General features: G+C 34.5%; 2 protein-coding genes across 3 annotated transcripts; both read right to left on the reverse strand.

Annotated features, from left to right (window-relative positions):
- LOC104760305 (WUSCHEL-related homeobox 8-like) lies at positions 10,034–11,845 on the reverse strand. The gene is made up of 4 exons (XM_010483209.2): positions 11,582–11,845; positions 10,852–11,424; positions 10,188–10,417; positions 10,034–10,096 (listed from the first exon to the last, which is right to left on the reverse strand). The coding sequence occupies exons 1-4, from the start codon at positions 11,724–11,726 to the stop codon at positions 10,091–10,093; spliced, it is 954 nt and encodes a 317-aa protein (XP_010481511.1). The 5' UTR covers positions 11,727–11,845; the 3' UTR covers positions 10,034–10,090.
- Positions 14,657–17,000, reverse strand: LOC104760306 (rac-like GTP-binding protein ARAC2). Of its 2 annotated transcripts, none has more exons than XM_010483210.1 (7): positions 16,779–17,000; positions 16,480–16,567; positions 16,279–16,388; positions 16,099–16,162; positions 15,113–15,177; positions 14,944–15,009; positions 14,657–14,855 (listed from the first exon to the last, which is right to left on the reverse strand). In XM_010483210.1, the coding sequence occupies exons 1-7, from the start codon at positions 16,875–16,877 to the stop codon at positions 14,742–14,744; spliced, it is 606 nt and encodes a 201-aa protein (XP_010481512.1). In that variant the 5' UTR covers positions 16,878–17,000; the 3' UTR covers positions 14,657–14,741. The 2 variants fall into 2 exon arrangements, with proteins under 2 accessions (XP_010481512.1, XP_010481513.1); XM_010483211.2 differs by having other exon boundaries at positions 14,657–14,842; positions 16,779–16,999.

The raw sequence follows: 20,299 nt of genomic DNA on the forward strand, positions 1-20,299 counted from the left end.
AATAAATTATATGTAAGTTATTAAAAATAAGTACCTGTGATTTGCGACGAGGAGATGCCTCTATCAGAGTTGGTTTAGATTTGGCTGAAGGTTTCTTCAAAGGAGCTTTTGGAGTTACTGGAGACTTGTCATTCTGGGAAGTTGGACTTACTGAGTTACTCGAAGATACTTGAATATGAGGAGATTTAGAGCTTACAGGAGACTTCTCGTTAAATGGAGATGGGTGACGAACAAGGGATTCATAAGTTGTCTCCAACACAACTTTATTTGCAGGCCATGCTACAAAACAGTTCAAAGAATCCTGCAGAGTTCTCATGTCCACTATAGGCCTCCATAGTGGACATAAACTTTGATTGCATTTGGACCCAGAGGAAGTCCTTTTACCAATGCTTTAGGTTCTCAAGACTGTCATCTGCCTTCAGCGATCATTTCATCATTCCTAGCATAATCCATGAGTTTGCATCTGTTTTTTGAACTAGTGATAGGACTCTGCGGATCGGAAAAAACATGCAAAACAGATAGAAGGATTATTTAACGAAGTATAATCTATATACAACAAACAGTCAATAAAACACACTTAACCTTAGGTGTAATGTCTTCTGTAATGGCACCTTCAGCTGGAATAATACATAAATCGACATCCCATGCAATCATTTCCCCAACTACATCCTCAATAGTAGACATGTCAGGCACATGTATCCATAGAAATGTGTCTAGCTTTGTAGCTGATTCAATTAAAACCTTCACGGCATGAGGTCCTAAAGGAATACCATGCACTAATTCATCAGCATCATAAGAAACAACACGACCCTCAGCAACATTCTCATTAGACAAAGTCCAGTCAACCAAATAACACTTAGGAAGTGATTTGGTATTTACACTCTTATGAACAAAGTTTTCACCGACACCAGCCTCATGTCTCTGCAATTTCAGAAACATACCATTCAATTAATATAAGTACCTAAGTATTACTATCACTAATACAATTTGTATAAGACTAATCTGGATATGAAATTTTTTCAATTATTTGTTCTAACTAGTGAATTTTATTCTCCATTTGAATCTGATTTTCTTCCATGGCAGCCATCGAGTTGTTGTTGACTTGGAAACAAGCCAGTTTGGTTAAGCACATACCTCTACCCATTGCCTGTAGTGTTCCTGGATTATCAGGTCCTAAAATCTGTGTAAGTATATCTTCCTTTGGATTCGTTGTAGCTGAATCCTGAACACCATCACTGTCTATCTTTGATGCCTTTCTCTGCAAACAAATACCAAATTAATATACAGCACCCACTTCATTAATTCCAGTTTATAAAGTAATCGAAAAGGAAGAAACATAACATACAATCTTTTCAGCCGCATCGATGTTAACAAGAGTACCATTTTTCTTTTTGTCCGTGACTTCACCCACACTTTTAGCCTTGACACCTTAGATGGTCCTGAGCTACTCTTGACCAATTCTTCTCTCAATCTGACCATTCCTTTACGGCCACAAGTATGAGGTATCTGCTTCTGCCTTCTTATTTTATATGAATCACTGACTATTTTAAAAGCATTACTAGTCTTATCTTTGACAAATTTACGCCATTCAGCTGGTCCCACATCATTCGGACGCAGACCCATCCTATCTTTCAGGTTCTTAGCTCCTCTGACCTGACCGACAAGGCGTGATTTATAGGACCTCCACAAACATCCAATCTGCTTAAACGCAGCATTTTTTTTATATATTCTTCATCAAGATCAAACCTTGCCTGCATACAAAATACACATGTGAGTCACTAACCTTTAGTAATTTAAACTTGGATACTGTTAAAAGTAAATTATATTACCTGAATGGATTTCCACAAAACAGTTCTGATATCTTCACCAACCTTTTTCCAACTCTCAATAGTGACAGGAACATGTTCTTGTACTAATGTACCTAGATACGATGACAAAGATATTGACCCTTATATTCAACGTGATGTCATTCATTTGGGTCCTTGGCGATGTATTTCATCCTAGTTGGTTCTCGTTTCTTCTTACGCTTTGGTTCCGCACATGTTCAGCATCATCCAGAGTATCCTCTTCATTGTTAGCAACAGCAGCAGTCGGAGTATCCTCTTCATTGTCAGCAGTAACAGCATCATCTAATGGTTTTTCACCTGAACCATTCACTACATAGCCTTCAAGATTATTGTCCTCGTCTCTGCCATCTGCCTCCAAATCGTTTAGTTCCTCCACAGGCTGTTGTTGAACAAGGTCCTCTCCTAACTCAGCATCCACTTCATTAACTTCATTCTCCAAAGCTTGATCAGTACTTTCAATCTGCTTGGCTACCAATTCCTGAGTTTCCAACTGTTTTTCTCCTACATCGTTAACCTTCTTCGTTTTTTGTGTTCGCTTTTTTTGATTATGGACCATCTTAGTTCACCTGAAACCAAAAAACGTTATCGAGATTCAGCAAAACAGAGACTTGTTCAGCAAAGCATAAAATTATTCAGCAAAACAAAGATCATAACCAATCATATATTCAAAAAAACAATCAATAAACCGATTGTTTCACACATAAATCCCTTCACATTCAGATCAGGCATTCCTAGCTTTATCAACCAAGTCATCTGCATCCATGTCGACTGATACTGGCAATGGCCCAACGTCTGCGTTTCCAGATTCAGCATCTTCTACACTGTATCTTCTTGTAGAACCTCTCATAGCTACGTACCAACTCGATGATTCATATACCCTTGAATAAATCACTTGCGTTGCTTGAGATGCTAGTATGTATGGATCTTTTGCGAACGAAACTTGACTTTGGTTAAGATTGACATGGGTGAAGCCATCTTCTTCCTTTACTCCATTAACTATATTGGCCCATTGACACCAGAATATAGGAATGTAGAAGACATTGTAATCAAGCAGTATAATATCCACCACTCTGCCATAATAGGACACAACATCAACCGTTGAAGAATTGTCTTTTGCACTAGCCCTACACATTGCTGTGGCCTCATGTAACTCACCACTGTTCTAAGTTTGCCTATCAACTGAAATTGTATGAAACTGATTGCCATTGACTATGTAACCTGTGTACAATCTTGTGCAATGATGAGGACCATATGCTAACCATTCAAGTGTATCTTCATGATGATCAGAATTGATAGGTATCTATTTCAAAAAGTTGACAAGTGTCATTGACTGGAAATAATTATATGATATAAAAAACCCAGAAAAATACAAAACATACATGTTCTTTTAACGAGGCAAATTTTTGAGTATGTGTACTCCATAACGTTGCCGAATCACGTCTACATCTTTCACTAACATCTCGTAGATGTTGTAGGTGCATGCTTGAATTTTTTTTTAAAAAAAACAAAGCTTCAATTACATGTAATTAAAACAAACTTAACCAAAGAGACTCTTAATAAAACAACTTACTCTACATAACGATCAAGCAAGGCCATATTAGAATCACAGAAAGATGTGCTATATTCCTCTCATTGTCAATAAGAGTATGTAAAAACCCATCCCGTTGACCCCACTAGCGTCCCCCCTGCTAGCTTGCACCCATAGGCCACAAGTTGGCCCTGCAGGGGATTGATCCTAACCCCTCACCGTGGAAAGGAACTCACATCCAAATCCACCAGTTCAATTGGTGACAGCTTGTCCTGTGGAAAGGTTGTTAAAGGGCGGGGACCAAGGTTCGAGGAATTCCTGGCGCACCAATAACCTATTGGTGGATTTGGATGAATAGTTCCTATCCACAGTGAGGAGTTAGGATTGATGCCCTGCAGGGCCAGCTTGGGGTCTGTAGGGACGGTGGGCTAGTGGGATCCGCGGGACGAATTGTCACAGAGTACATGTAGTGGCTGCTGATATAGGACGACCCTCCAGTATAGAGCAATTCTCATAATCAGCATTTATATCGAGTTACTCATCAGCATTTCTTGTCTTTTTCAAGAAATCACTGCAGAATCGCATGCATTCCTCAGCGAGATATGCTTCAGCAATACAACCCTCTGGTCTTGCAGTGTTTCTTACAAAGTCTTTCATAACTTTCATGTACCTGGGGGTGAAACACATGGACCTTATAAGTATAATATATTATTATAAACCAAACAAAATTACAAGTTACGAGATTGTACCTCTCAAATGGGTACATCCAGCGAAAATGAACTGGTCTACATAACGAGATTTCCTGCCTAAGTGTACAGTCAAATGCACCATTATATCAAAGAAACTTGGAGGAAAGAACCTCTCGAACATGCATATAGTTTCCACAATTTCATGCTCGTTTACAGAAATTGTCTCTCTGTCAATCACTCGCTAACACAGTTGGGTGAAGAAAGCACATAAGCGTCCAATAGCTATCCTTACACCTTTAGGTAACTAACCTATAAATAAAGAACATGGGAGATTAAAAACATAACAACAAATTGTTGAAATAATAAAGCTAAAATAACTCATGTTATACCTCTAATTGCAACCGGAAGAAGTTGTTGCATCAACACATGATAATCATGTGATTTAAGTCCTTTGACAGTACAATATTCCGTCTTAATGCATCTTGAAATATTTGAACAATAGCCATCTGGACCTCTGAAGTCAAATAGGCGCTTACAGAATACTTTCTTCTCAGTTTTGGACAAAGACCAAGGAGCTGGAGGAAGATATGTTTTTTTTCCACGGACTTGGGGATGCAAATCCTTCCTAATACCAAGAAGTTTCAGATCTTTTCGAGCATTAACACCATCCTTTGATTTCCCACAATGCAACAGTGTAGCAACCAGACTAGCCGCAACATTTCTCTCCACGTGCATCACGTCTAAATTATGTCTGACCGGCATTTCCTAGACAAATTCAATCCAGATAATAAAAAGAATGGTTAAGACTTTTATTTTTAACAATAGATGGTATATAAAGTATGATCCAAACTAACATATAAATCATACCTTCCAAATAGGTAATTTAAATAAGATTGAGCGCTTCTTCCATCTGGATAGCTCCTCTTCATCTACCTCTTCTTCTTCTTCTTCTTCTTCTTCTTCTTCTTCTTCTTCTTCTGATTCATCATCAGTATCAGAAGCAGAGTCAACACAATCTTTCATGTTCCTGTTTCTTCCAGTTACTCTTACATTTCCAAAATCATTCTTGTAGTTTTTGAGTATTTGATATATGTTATGACCAGTCAGAATCCTACCTCTTCTTCCATGCTCAGATTTACCATCAAACTATGCTTTCTTTCCTCTATAAACATGTATGGGTGGCAGAGACTTCCGATGAGACATGTATACGTGCTTTCTGCAATTACTCAACCACAAACTATCTGTGTGTTTCCCGCAGATAGGCCAACCCATTTTACCTTTTACTTTACAGCCGGCTAGATTTCCATATGCCGGAAAATCCTGTATGGTCCAGAGAAGCATTGCCCTTAACGTGAATGTAGTGTGACTGAATGCATCATACGTTAACTCTCCCTTCTCCCACAGATGGTGAGATCCTCTATCACGGGTTCTAAATACACATCTATATTGTTTCTAGGTTGAGTGGGACCAGGTATCAGCAATGTTAACATTATGTTCTCCTCCTTCATACACTTGTCAGGTGGCATGTTGTAATTCACTAGCAGAACAGGCCATGCACTATAGTTAACATTCTTCATGTTGAAAGGATTAAACCCATCTGTGGAGATTCCAAGCCTAATATTCCTTTCTTCTGCAGCAAATGATGGGTACTTCTTATTCATTTGATCCCACGCCACAGAATCCACCGGATGACGCATTTTTCCATCGGTGCTCTTATTACTGAAATGCCATCGTAAGTCTTTCGCCATTTCCTCTGACCTGAACATTTTCTTGAAACGTGGAATGATCGGAAAGTACCTAAGTACTTTCTGTGGAATACCTTTCTTCACCTCACCAGTTCTTGTGTTAATTTTCCATCGTGAGGAATTGCATTTAGGACAATTGTCCAGCTCCTGCAACTGATGTCTAAATAAACAGCAGTCGTTTACACAAGTGTCTATCTTCTCATAACCCATATCAAAAGATTTCAGAAACTTCTTCACCTCGTACAAGGAATTGAGCAATTCATTATCTTTGGGTAGCATCTGTGACAAAGTCCCAAGCAGAAGATTGAAGCTTCTGTCAGACCAACCACTCTGTGTCTTTAGCCTAAAAAGTGAAACAATCACCGAGAGCTTGCTGTGGTTTGCACATCCCGGATATAATGGTGTTTATGCATTAGCTAGCTTCGCTAGAAACTCATCCTCTTCTTTTTCATCACCCTCACTAACCATCTCTTCATCTATAAATTCAGCAGCTTTGAACAACCCTAAAATCTCCTGGTTCCACTGACTTGCGTTCTTTCTACACTCAGTCCCTGATTTCACTTCTCGATGATGATACGAGTCCTCCCGCAACTTGTAACTCAAATCCATTCCCCTTGTTACTAGATAATCAACAACATCACCGGCTGAGTGACGATCTACGTTGCGACAGTCAATGCAATGGCAAATAACCATCGCATTCTCTCCTAAACCTGCAGTCACAAACCTCACAAAATCCCAAGCACCTCTCTCATACCGAGGATCAGCTCTATAGTGAAGTAAGATGAAAGCAAAAAAAAAATCAATGAGAAACTTTTAAATATCTATAACATAACCATAAAACCAATAAGTACATAACTATAGAATGGTCTCACATACCTTTTAAGATGAGCCCATGTCTTTTCTACCATTATATGTGCTTACCCGGCCGGAAAAGAAAACAAACCCATAAGAATAACTCAAACACCAAACAAACACATTCACCACAGTTTATAAAAACGAAATATCAAACATCAAAGTCATTCAACTCTAAAACCAATCAATCAAATATCCGTCTGAATAAGATGTGATTGTGACAGCTAACCTCTGTGTTCTGATGCAAACAGGCGGAGATCGGCTAAGTTCGATGCCACTAATATAGAGACGACAAAAGACGGAGATCGGCTGAGCTACTGAGACAGATGCGGTAACAGACGGAGATCGGCTATTCTACTGAGACAGAGACAGAGACGGAGAGAGACGGAGACGGAGAGAGACGGAGGCGGAGAGAGATGGAAGCGGAGAGAGACGAAGGCGGAGAGAGGTGGTGGCGGAGAGAGATTGAGGCAGAAAAAGGATGAAGCGGAGAGATTCAGAGCTAGATGGAGACAGAGAGTGACAGAGAATCGAGTTTTTGTCAATGTGAGTCGAGAATTCAAGAAATTGATATTGAGATTTCAGGATTGAGGTGTAAAACTTTGAGGTTTGAGACTGAGATCTGATGTAGTCGAAAAGTTTTACAAAGCTTTTTTTTTTTCTTTTTTGGTCAAAGTGTAATAAAGTGAGAGATTGAGAATCAATATTTTTTTTGGTAAGGTGGGAAACACCAAAATATTTTGCCTCCACAACCACTTTCCAGCTATAATAGTTATTTTTATGTTCCCGTTAAATGAAAAACATTGCCAGCATTAATCTAATGCTACGAAATACTTAACATCTGATTTTGGTACTTTTAGTAGCAGTTCGTAAATTCGTGCTACAACGAACTACTACCGACGCTCATATTTCTTGTAGTGTTTCGATGAGCCGGATCCCATGGCAAATCATCCAAATCATAAATAGGTGGTGGAAATTTTCTTTTTAGAAACCAATCCATTGATGTTAAAGTTAGAATTAACCTACAAACATAACATAAACGAGAATAATGGACAAAAGATAGAAGACACCATAATAGAAAAAAAAAGACACAGACACAGATTTGAACAATTTTTATATATAAACAAACACAAGATATAAACTCCATAGTCCATACAAAGACATACCTCATATCTTCTTACCAAAGCTCAAATTTTAGTACTAATAAAAAACTTGTAACATGTTCTTGTAAGCTCAAATTTTGAACACAATATTTCATGTTTCAATGGCAAGCAACATAAGATTGTCAAGATTCAAGAAGCAAAAGTCAACAAATTTTATTGTATAAAAGATTCAAAATTTGTTACCTAGTATTGAATTTTGACAAAGATATTCGGTAGCCTGAGTCCTGAGAGCAGAGAGATGAGAGCTGACAGTATTTTCTTCGAGGAAGTGATTCTTCCCTGAACAAACTGAATCGCCACTGCCTGTGTTTTTTTTAACTCAACGACACATTTTTTAATTATGTTGTTATTTAATTGCTACAAATTACAATTGGGTTTGATTAACATTATAGGCTTTTATCATTTAGCGTTGGATTTTTTTAACTTGATTGGGTCAAATGACTGAAATCATTGGGTTTTTTTATACTTTGGATTAGGTATCTATCTTACTTCTACTTTGTTTAATGTAATGGGTTCAAACTCAAAACTGGATTGGGTTCAAACTCAAAACTGGATTGCGTTCAAACTTATAGTTAGAAACTTAGTGTACACTAGTTAGATTTTTAAATTTTTATTGGGGTCAATTGCATCCACAATGCTCAATTGCCTCCGCATTGATAATGTAATAGAAGGTCATCCGCCTCGACCAGTAACAAAAAATGATCCACAATGCAATATGCCAACAGAGGTCTTGCTTAAAAAAATGGGAACTATCGTACTTGGGACTCATAACAAATAGATATCAATATCATTCCAGAAGATTGTGCAGCTATAAAAAAATTATATATCTCACAGGTTGAAACAAAAGATAAGCTAATCTGGAACAATATACTTTTTGGGGAATATACAGTTAAATCGAGGTATTGGTTCCTCACTCACAATCCTTTTGATCCAAATCCTGGCCCAAACATCCCTCATGGGTCGGTCGAATTGAAGAATAAAATATGGAAGCTCCAAATTTTACCAAAAATCAAACATTTCTTCTGGCGAGTTGTCTTAAAAGCTTTACCAACGACAACTCTACTACGCACCAGAGGTATGAGTATTGACGCTATCTGTCTAAGATAAACATCCATCATGGGTCGGTCGAATTGAAGAATAAAATATGGAAGCTCCAAATTTTACCAAAAATCAAACATTTCTTCTGGCGAGTTGTCTTAAAAGCTTTACCAACGACAACTCTACTACGCACCAGAGGTATGAGTATTGACGCTATCTGTCTAAGATGCAATCAAGAGGAAGAATCAATTCTTCATGCTCTCTTTACCTTTCCATTTGCAAAGATGGTTTGGTGTATGTCAAATACCCCTTCCCTAAACATAAACGAACTGGATGCGGATTCAGAGTCATCCATTGCAAATCTTCTCAATCTAGCAAACCAACAAAAAATTATACAAGACTCTCTTTTATCTTTTAGAATATTATAACGAATATGGAAAGCAAGAAACACTCTGGTGTTTGATGGCATTCGTGAAGGAGCTACAAAAATGATTTTAGAAGCACTCTCTGAAACAAAAGAATGAATAAATAACCTTTTACATATTGTAACTAATAATGGAACCAATCCTAATCCAATCATATCCTCTTGGTCTCCTCCAATCTCTCCTATGTTTAAATATAATTTTGATGCAGCCTATGATTCTCACAGCCATGTAGCGACGGGGATGGATTATCTGGAATCAATATGGGGAACCTATGGTTTGGGTGGCAACAAAATTATCTCTTTCTGATTCAGCATTGGAAGCAGAAGCGAAGGCGTTATTATCGGCTCTACAACATACATGGATCCAAGGCTATAATTCGATAATTTTTTAAGATGATGGTGAGACTCTCATCAAACTTGTCAATGGACATCAGGAACATACTTCTCTTACGAATCTGCTTAGAGATATTCACCTATGGAGATCTAAGTTCCAACATTTTATTTGTACTTTTACAAAGAGGATTTGTAATGTAGTTGCTTATACACTAGTGAAATTCAGTTGTCAAAATTCTGATTAATATGTTGAGTTTGTATCAAAGCCTGTTTGGCTAGTGGAATCCCTGTGTAATGACACTTTTAAGTAAATCAATTTTTCTTTGCTTAAAAGAAGGTTAGGTCATGATTTCATAAATTTAAAGATACAAAAAAATAAATTGATATAATTAATAACTAAATAAATCACAGAAATCCTTTATTAAAATATGATTATATTTGTCTACGATAACACTCCATCTTCAATATCTTCTATATCTGCAAACCAAAAAAAAATTGTTTTAGCTATCCTTGCAAGATATTTATTGCAAAATCATTAAAACTTCTTCTTAAAAAAAAAGAAACTCACAAGGTAATAAACGGCACCGTTTTGGAGAGATTGAAAAGTAACACCATTTTCATCTGTAAGAATAGGCTGGCCAAAAGAGTTGATCAAAATAGCATTGTTTCCAAATGCTTCCTTAACGTTGAACAATCCCGCAGCCACTTCGAAAAGCATGTCGTTAATAAATATGGTCAATTTATCCGGAGAAACACAATCTTCGACGTTTTCACCACCATGAAATACTATAGCTCGTTCTTTTTATCATCAATGAAACACGTTTTAATAACTAATGTTAGTCAACATAATTAAATAAAATTAATTTATCCAAAAAAAATTTACATTCAAATCTATAGACCAAAACGTCTTTTCCAACAAAAAAAAGACGTATGCATGCGTTATTTGTTCCAGAAAAAATCGATAGTTGATTAATAATTTTTTTTTGTTTGAGATTAATTTACTTATATAAATAATATACATATAGATGGATGTCAATACATATCTATATATGTGTGATGTGTTACATGTGTAAATTCTAATTATTTCAAAAATATTTGATGTGTAAATTATAAGTTATATACAGTATATATATATTCTAAAAATACGAATCAATTATCTATATAACATTAAATATACCAAAAAAACAAATAGTTAAACTATTTAATATTACTATATGGAAATGTTAAATTACCTTGAGATTGATTTGTGGTCAATGGAAGAGGAGAAAAACAATTTCCACCGCCGCCATTTCCATCTCCACCGTAAAAATTGATTGCCGGAATCTTATCCAAGCTTTCGTCGTTCCCGGGGAATGCCACACCTTCTTCCCTTACCACCGGTACAACAAAATCACCAAAACCAAACCCTGATTGAGCCACGCTCAGATCATTTTGAACGGAGGATGGATAACCGGCAGGTTGGGTTACCAACATTTCATTGTTTTGAACCGGAAATAAACCGGTTTCTTGGTGAACCAAACCAAAACAATGATCAGCATCGATACCAGGACTTATGATCTTGTCCTTTTTTGACGTTTTAGGGCTTTTGTGATGAACACGAAGTTTGTGTTTTGCTCGAGATTTCCGGTTTTGAAACCAGTAAAACACGTTTGCGTCGCCAATTTGACCGTATTCTTGAAGCCGGATCCGGATCCTTTGGATCTCCTCTCTCGGTGGGTTAACAATACCAGAATTAAAGATCGATTCGAGTATCCGAATCTGTTCAGGTTTAGGGTTCCATCTCGGTTTAGGATCTGGTACACGATCTGATTCATAAAGCGTATATATCATCATCATGCATGTCTTAACATATACACAACTAACTAACATCGATCATATATATCGCTTTGCTTCTACAATCAAGTAAAACTAACTTATCGAAGAAAAATGAATGAAGGAGATGATGTAAATTTTTGTAAATACCTGAGGAGAAGGAAGAAGATATGTTGCAATTAGAGTAGTGCATGTAAGATGGAGAACCACTCTCATGTTGCTGATGATGATGATTATTGTTGCAAGGTTTGGATTTGAACATGCTTGGCCAGTTTTTGTTTGAGGAGGATGACATGATGGTGCAGTGTAATGATGATGATTATGATGATATGGTGATGATGATTATGATAGAGAGAGAGATTACTTAGGGTTGATAGGGTAATGAGAGAATAACAAAGCTACTCTCACGTTATATATTAGCCTCTTTACCTACCCTTTGGTTTTGCATTTGACTGCATTTAATAACTAATAGACATTATAAAACGTAAAATTAGAGAAAGAGAAAGAAAAAAAAAACAGAAACGGGAAATTGCATATGTTGTATGTATTTCAAAGGAGACTAAGTTTTTATTTTATCAATTGATACTTTTCTTCTGTTTACGTTCATTTCATTCTTGTGTATCTATTTAGTTCAGATTAATTGCTATTTAATTCAGATTAATTAGATTCGTATTCGTAAACTAAATTTACAAACCAATTATCAGGTAATACATCTTAAGTGGTGATTTTAATCAATTAATTAAGTAACTATTTTTTGTGAAATGCAATTCGATTTATATATCTATGTCAAGATAAATATTTATACAATTTTTTTTATAAATAATTAAAAGTTTGGTTGGACAAATAGTTAAGTAAGGTGGAGATTCAGATTGACTGAAAGGATCATAAACATTTTATTCATTAAATACCTAGTCAACAATAAAAGAAGTAACTAATGGACTTAATTTATATGATGACTATTTTCTTTTAAGTATGTGGTTAATAGACAAAGTAAAAACAATGGTAACTGTTAGTGCATAAGTAAGTAATGGCTTGTTTTACTCTCTGATCTAACTTGACTATGAGGAAAGATACAACATATCTTCACAAAGTACGGAAGACTTTGAATCAAAGTGATTTTTTTTTTTTTTTTCCGTTTTGGATTTTACTATCTGATTTTTCAGCTTCTTCCTCTTCTTTGTTTTTTCTTTTTCACTTTTACACAATTTTGGAAATGTCATAAACACTTTTTTCTGTTTCATACACTAACTATAAATTCCGTTACAAAAAAAAAAAATATAATTAAAGTAACCCTAAAGCCTAAACATGAAAAATCCGACACAAAAGGGACATGAAAAATCATGCAGCAAATAGTCAGTTACACACATCTTTTTCTTCTTCTAAATTTCAACTTCATACTTCATACAACTTTCTTTATTTTTTATTTAAATGTTTACAATCACAAGTTTTTATCTTTTGCATGTAAAGCTAGCGTTTATTGGTTAGTAGAATTGTTCTTCTAAACTCTTTTTTCTTCGTTATTTTTTTTATTCTTATTCTTCTGTGAAACATTTTTATTTTTGTTACAAATAATGTCTGGAGCTGATATTATAAATCATATTTCCAAAGCTTTGTATAAAATTTTGTTGATTGATATATCACATGATTTAAACTATGATTTTGTTAGAGAAATCAAAAATTAGGATTAGCTCAAAATAGAAGTGTAAATTTTGTAATTTTCTTTTGTAATTTTTTTTAAAAAGTAAATCAATTTTAAATATTAAATAAAACTTACATATTAAAATTTTTAAATCAATGAGTTTTAGAATTCTTGAAGTTTATAATCCATCATCAATAACTAATAAAAATGTAGAAAAAAATTAAAAGTATCTTTAAAAAACGAAAATTTGAATTAATTAGAAAAATGATGTCATTACTTTGGATATATTTTTAGTATGTGTGAAAATTTTGAAAATTGGATTAATTAAGAACAGAGAGTATAATTAATGTGAATGAATTAAGAGTTCTATGAACCCTTGACTCTCTAGGATAAGATATTTGTGGGTTTGAAAACATTGTGTTCAACAAAAATATTTTTTTTATATATATATATAATTTTTCACATAATTAAAACTCTATGTTTACATAACATGCATAATAGCTTTGATTATTTTCCTATTAACTAAATAAATTTGGGGCCGATTACAAAATTACTCTTAACGAAAAGAGTTCACACCTCCTTTTTTCACACGATAAATTAGTTAAATAACAAGCATGTTTTCAGTTATCCGATGTGGTTTTTATCTAATATCATTTGATACTTTGATAGCACCAGAGTTTACTCAATTACACATTTTGTATAGAATAGCAAGAAATTTGGATGAAGCATTCCTTTGTGTTCAGCTTTCAATTTTATCGTGTGTCTATTACAATGAATGAACATATAAAAATAAAACGACAAGGTTTATTATACGTTACTATACATGCATGCGAATAACACGGGCTTATCTTTCCTTTCAAGTGTGAACACATACACTATACAGTGATGTGTCAATGGTTCATGTTGTTGATATGCAATGAGGACTTGAGCAGTACCTAGAGACTGGGCTTATTACATAGCTAGGGAGACAAATATATTTGTTTCTTTTTGACTTAAGCTGTGTAGTTTTGTCACTTTTTACCATGGCTACACGTTTCTTCTATTTTTCGCCAATCCCCGCCGCTTTAATGATTATCAGATTGGACACCTTTTATCTTTCTTGATACTACTAATCCATCATACCATCGCAGTCCTGTAATATCTTTAATAGCCAATTAACCACAACAACAATGTTAACGACAAGGTAGACCAGAGTCTAGGAAAACCAGTTAGCTAGTGACCATAAAATTCTTCTTGACCAATACATATAATTCTTTTTAAATGTTTCCTTTGATTTATCTGTTACATGATATGTTGTCTAAGCATTGTTCCATTTTCAAGATGATTCAAAATCGTTTCATATCGACTAATTTGTGTACCTTATAGAAGAAATCACTACATCTTTGATCAAAAAAAAAAAAAAAAAAAAAAAAAAANTAACTAACAATTAACCTTTAAAATTATTCTTTTTCTATTAACATCAACAAAATAAAATTAGTCAATTCACTTCAAGACTTTACCTGTTTTTTCTTTCTTTTCCCACAAGATTTGACCTTTATTTTTTTTGAAGTATGTGATGATTTTCCAGGGTCTTAAAAGCACAGAAGAAGCTAAACTGAATATTATTTGCAATTTGAGATATAACTATTATATATATGGTGAAAATAAACATTTTATTTAAATGTTCAAATATTAGAGGAAAACGCATAATCTTGATCTCTTAGTCTTCAATGGCTTTATCTTCTTCTTTGCCTTTGGTGGCCTCAAAGCTACTCTTATTGCTGTATCAAAGACTGCCTTCACATTCTATTAACAAACAAAAAAACCTTTTTCAGTTTACAAAATTTATTATAGTGTTTTTAACCTTAATGCTCATTATGCAAAATTTAAATACCTGTTGGGTTTTGGAGCTGCACTCTAAGTACCTTACGGCTCCAATCATCTTTCTTAATTCTTCTCCCTGTTACTCAAATTCATTCATACTAATTTCAAAATCACAGTTTATGATTATTTTAATTTATAGTATTGACGACAAAAAGAATTATTTTATTATGTTATGCTACCTGAGCAGTTGTTATAGAAGCTGCTCCTGGATGATCTTTCAAGAACTGATTGTCATCCCTCAAATCTGAATTCAATGTTGTGTAACATTACTTTTCTGATATTAGATAAATATAACTGTTTATACACTATCAAATTCTTAAATGATTGTTGACAAAAAAAAAATTCTTAAATGATTATTTATTTTCGCATGATTTTCATTAAAATTGTAGCATAACAAAATAGTATAGAATCAGGTGAATAACCATAGCTCTGTTTTTCTTTTTTTGGCAAAACACATTTAATTGTGGTACTATATATATTTTTAAAAAAATTTAATGTTAACTTATATTCAAAGAAAATCAACATTTTTATATTTCTAAAGTAAAGCATTTCTTTGACGTTTCTTTAACAGTTTAAATAAAAGTACTCTACTTAATTATTGTGGTGCTATTTTTTAAATAACATATTATTTAGTGATATAAAAAAATTATTAGAGTAAAACACATTATTATCTAGCAGGAGAGAAATGGTAAAACATAGTATCCTCTTCAACTCATCAAGTGCTTACGTACGTAGACCAGAAAAACCGCAACACATTGCCATCGCTTCCAAGTATGGAAGATGTTGAATACGACAAAAAAAAGGTTTGCTACTCGATAATATATTCGAGAACTTTCAAAGTTTGGTGCGTTTGTTGTCAAAGCGGTTTCTGATTCAATAAAAGTTCATTCAAAAAAAAAAACAGAGTAGTATATTATATGAGACAACATGTATAATCTTCACATTAAAACAAAAAAAAAAAAGAGTATATTTAGTTATATACAAGGAAAAGTAGCATCTACTGGTGTGTTTTTTTATTTTCCTTTGTTTGCAAATTAAAAAAGGTCTATGGTGGTCATATTTATATTGAGATATCCCATAATCCTTATTCTATTATCTGCGGATTACTAATTTGACGCAAATGCTTAAATGCTTTAAAGAAAAGAACTACCATAGTTTTTTTTACCTAATTTTGTTCCGACGAGTACAATGGGGATGCTAGGCGCATAATGTTTCAGCTCCGGAAGCCACTATTAATCAACAACACATCAAATATATCAACCTCGACAATACTTACGCAGAAATGCTTAACCATAATCAAAATTTATGTATATATATATATATATAGAAGAGAATTCAAAGTTACCTTTTTGTGAATATTCTCGTAACTGGCTTTGCTAATTAGGGAAAAAGCTAATAAAAACACATCTGCTCCTCTGTAACTCAAAGGTCTAAGCCTATTATAATCTTCCTGCCCTGATTATTCCACATTAATTATAATTATGAAAACCAGTTTTTAACTGTATATCAAAAATCAGTTTTAGTAAAATCAAGTAATCAAACGTACCGGCCGTATCCCACAGGCCAAGGTTCACAGTACTCCCATCGACCACCACATTCGCACTGAAGTTGTCGAAGACCGTTGGAACATAATCCTGTAATTTAGATAGTTAAATCATTTATATCTCAAGAAGAATGTTTCTTAAGTAAACAGATTGTAAAGATTCAGTAGCTTGGGGTTAAACTAAGCTCTCTTAACATTTAATAACTTGCGATGAAATCTTAAAACAGAAAAAATGTTTAAAGTCTTTTTAAAACATCAATTTGAAAATATTTATGAATATATTAAAAAAAAAATACAGTTACCGTAGGAAAAGTATTGCTGGTGTATGAAATGAGCATACAAGTCTTTCCCACTGCTCCATCTCCGACAGTCACACACTTGATGAATCTTGCTGTGCTCATTTTCTTTGCTTTTGTCTTCAATTTATTTATGTTCTTTTATGTTTATGAGTTTGTGTTTGTGTTTGGGTTTTAAGTTCAGAAGAGAAGAGACGTGGTGGAGGGTTCTTAAGAAGGCTTTTGTGATGATTATAATTATTTATTGGTGAGGAGGATGATTCTGATTACAACTTTTTATTGTTAATTATTATTTTCATTATTGGTAAGGGGAGGAAGTTTGAAGCAAAACATACCAAATTAACCAACGAATACCAAATTAAGGAACTTTATAGATACAGTTGATTGGTTTTCTTTTTATGTATTCTCGTATCGAATAAACCAAGTAAACCGAACAAACTCTCACTGAACCAATGAAATTATATTCGTCTTAGGTCTAAAATTTCTATTTTGAAAAACAGTTGCTATTATTAAATTTTACCCACGTAGTTATATTTTTCTCCAAATTTTGATAAGATTTTTCTCATACTCGGACGAATCGAACCAAACGACACCAAAATCTGAAATTATGCTCACTTTTGGCCTTTCATATTGGTTTAGTATATTTAGTTTATTTAAAGTAATGACTAATGAGTTAAAATGATTAGTAATAATTGAGTTTTTCTTTTACTTCAAGTGCAAGATCACGTGGTCACCGAAAGTGATGTAGCCGTTTGGTGTTGGTTGTGAGTGGATTTTTTTAAGTGTTGGAGAAGGAACCCTCATCTTACTTGCTTTAGTGTTTTTCTTTTTCTTATTTCTCTAAACTTTTGAAAAAATATTTTATTTTTGTCTTATTTGATCCCATTTTAACTACATTCAAAAATGACAGGATCGACTTTAATATTATAATTTTTTTTTACTTAGTGTATTCAGAAATACAATCTACTTTTTTCTTCTTCATTACCTCACATATAAATTTGTTGACGTCATCCAACAGTTTTTTACGTTATAAATTTTTAGTTCCAACAAAATATTCCTTGACATGTATTTTGCAGACCCCCATGCAAGTATACGACGATCCATATTATTTTTTGATATATGTATCATTAAAATTTGCACAGAAAACAAAAAAAGAATGATTAAATATGCAAGGCAGATCCAAAACTACATTTTTATGGAGGGTAAATAAAGTTATGTTCGTGGTGAATAGAGGCATAAAGTTTGATTCAATAAAAATTGCACAAATCATCAAATTTGTATCCTAGGCAACTACACTGCATTCAATCAAGAAATTACAAAGCAATTTCCATAATTTGAGTTTGTAGAAGTAGTTTGGTGCTCTAGCATCATACGTAAATCACTTCAAGTATACCATCCACGGCTCTACTGCGTAAAGAACACGTTTAGGAATATTAAGTAATCGAATTTTTTCTTTCTTAACAATTGACTTTGTGTGTAATCACTTTCTCAATATGCTTTAAAAAAACAAAAAGGATTGTTGCTTAATAAGTCCACAAGCTTTATAAATGGTTCACAATAGATAAAAAGTTGTAAAATAAGCATACTGTTGGCTGAACAAGAGTCTGCACTTTCTTCAACCTCGAGCTTCCTACTCAAGCTTTGATACAAATTTGTGAAAAAGTTTGAAACTCATTCTCAATTTTGACTGCAAAAAATCTCAGATTAATCTCTGGCAAAACACTACAAGAAAACAAGCCTTTTGCGAGGACACATTGCAACAGAACACAGCTCTCGCAAATTTGCGATAGATTTGCGAGGGATTTACTAGAAAATAAAAAACCATAGCACATTCCTCGCAAATTTGCGACGAACTCAGTCGTCGCAAATCCGCTGCTCAATTGCGACGCATTTACGACTAATTCGCTGGGAAGGTCCTTTTTTTCGCAAATCCATCGCAATATTGCGACGATTTTGCGGGAACGTACTCCATAGCAAATTTGCTATGGAATTGCGAGTGATTTGCGAANCGTTTGTGACAAATTTTCGACTGATTTGCTAGAGCCATAGCAAATTCGTCGCAAATCCTTTGCAAAAAACTCAATACATAGCAATTCTCTCGCAAATAACAACCCTAAACCCTTGAACCTTAACCTTTAAGACTAATTACATTACTAATAATTATTAAATTGATATCATTCAAGATTTATAATCAAAGAGAGGGCACTANACAAGATTTACGACAAATTTGCGACTGATTTGCTAGAGCCATAGCAAATTCGTCGCAAATCCATTGCAAAAAACTCAATACATAGCAATTCCCTCGCAAATAACAACCCTAAACCCTTGAACCTTAACCTTTAAGACTAATTACATTACTAATAATTATTAAATTGATATCATTCAAGATTTATAATCAAAGAGAGGGCACTAATGAAAATTGCAAATCCTAAACCCTAAAGACTTTGCGAGGGATTTGCGAGGGACTCTGGCAATTATCTCGCAAATTCTGGAAATATTAATTACATATTTTTATATGCTTGCTAGGGATTTGCGAGGGACCATAGCTAATCCCTAGCAATATTTGCGAGGGATTTGCGACACAATGCTTTTATATATAATTAGAAAAGCTAGTTTGAGCGAAGCTCAAACCTCGACTAATCCGCAGCCAAAAGAGAAACCCTTCTCGAACCCTTCTTCTCCGATTTCTTCTCTCTTCTCCGATCTCTTCTGTCTTTTCCGGTGAGTCTGCTCCTCTTCTCTCAGGTTCGGTTAACCCTTCTCGAACCCTAACTCCTCCTCTTCTCTCTTGTCCTCTGAATCTCTTGTCCGGTTAATCTCCGACTCGATCTCTTCTCTCTTTGCTGGTAAGTCTCCTCCTCTCCCCTTCTAAATTAGGGTTTCGAAATTGGGGATTCATTTTGGGGTTTAGGGTTATGATTCGATTAGGTTTTTAATTCGATTTTAGGGTTTCGAATTTTGGGGATTTAATTTTGGGATTAGGGTTTCGATTTTGGGGATTTAATTTTGGGTTTAGGGTTTCAATTTTGGGGATTTAATTTTGGGTTTAGGGTAACGATTGTGGGGATTTAATTTTGGGATTAGGGTTTCGATTCGATTTTAGGGGTTTTAATTTTTGTTTTTAATTTAGGGTAATGATTTTAGGGTAATGATTTTTACATGTTCTCCTTCTCTTCTCAGATGTCTTCTCGAGACCAAAACGGATCTGTCAACCAAAACCATTACACAAGGTTCATATCTTCACAAGGATTATCTCCTCCCGTCCCTTCTCGAGGGGTACGCTCTACTGGCTCTGCTCAAAGGCTACATTCTACCGCCTCTTCTCAAGGTACCTCACCGGTGCAAAATGATCTTCCTCCTCAGCAAAATGATCCTCCTCAGCAAAATGATCCTCCTCCTCAGCAATCAACGTCGTGTGTCAACGGTGCAAGTGCCTCTCAAGTGTTTTTCACTTTGGAAGAGTTACTTGCAAGTCTCGGGCGTGCTGGCTTACCAAAACTGGATCCTAAGCGACCTCCGGGTACTAT

The sequence above is a fragment of the Camelina sativa genome, chromosome 18, assembly GCF_000633955.1.
Source record: "Camelina sativa cultivar DH55 chromosome 18, Cs, whole genome shotgun sequence".
Lineage (NCBI taxonomy): Eukaryota > Viridiplantae > Streptophyta > Magnoliopsida > Brassicales > Brassicaceae > Camelina > Camelina sativa.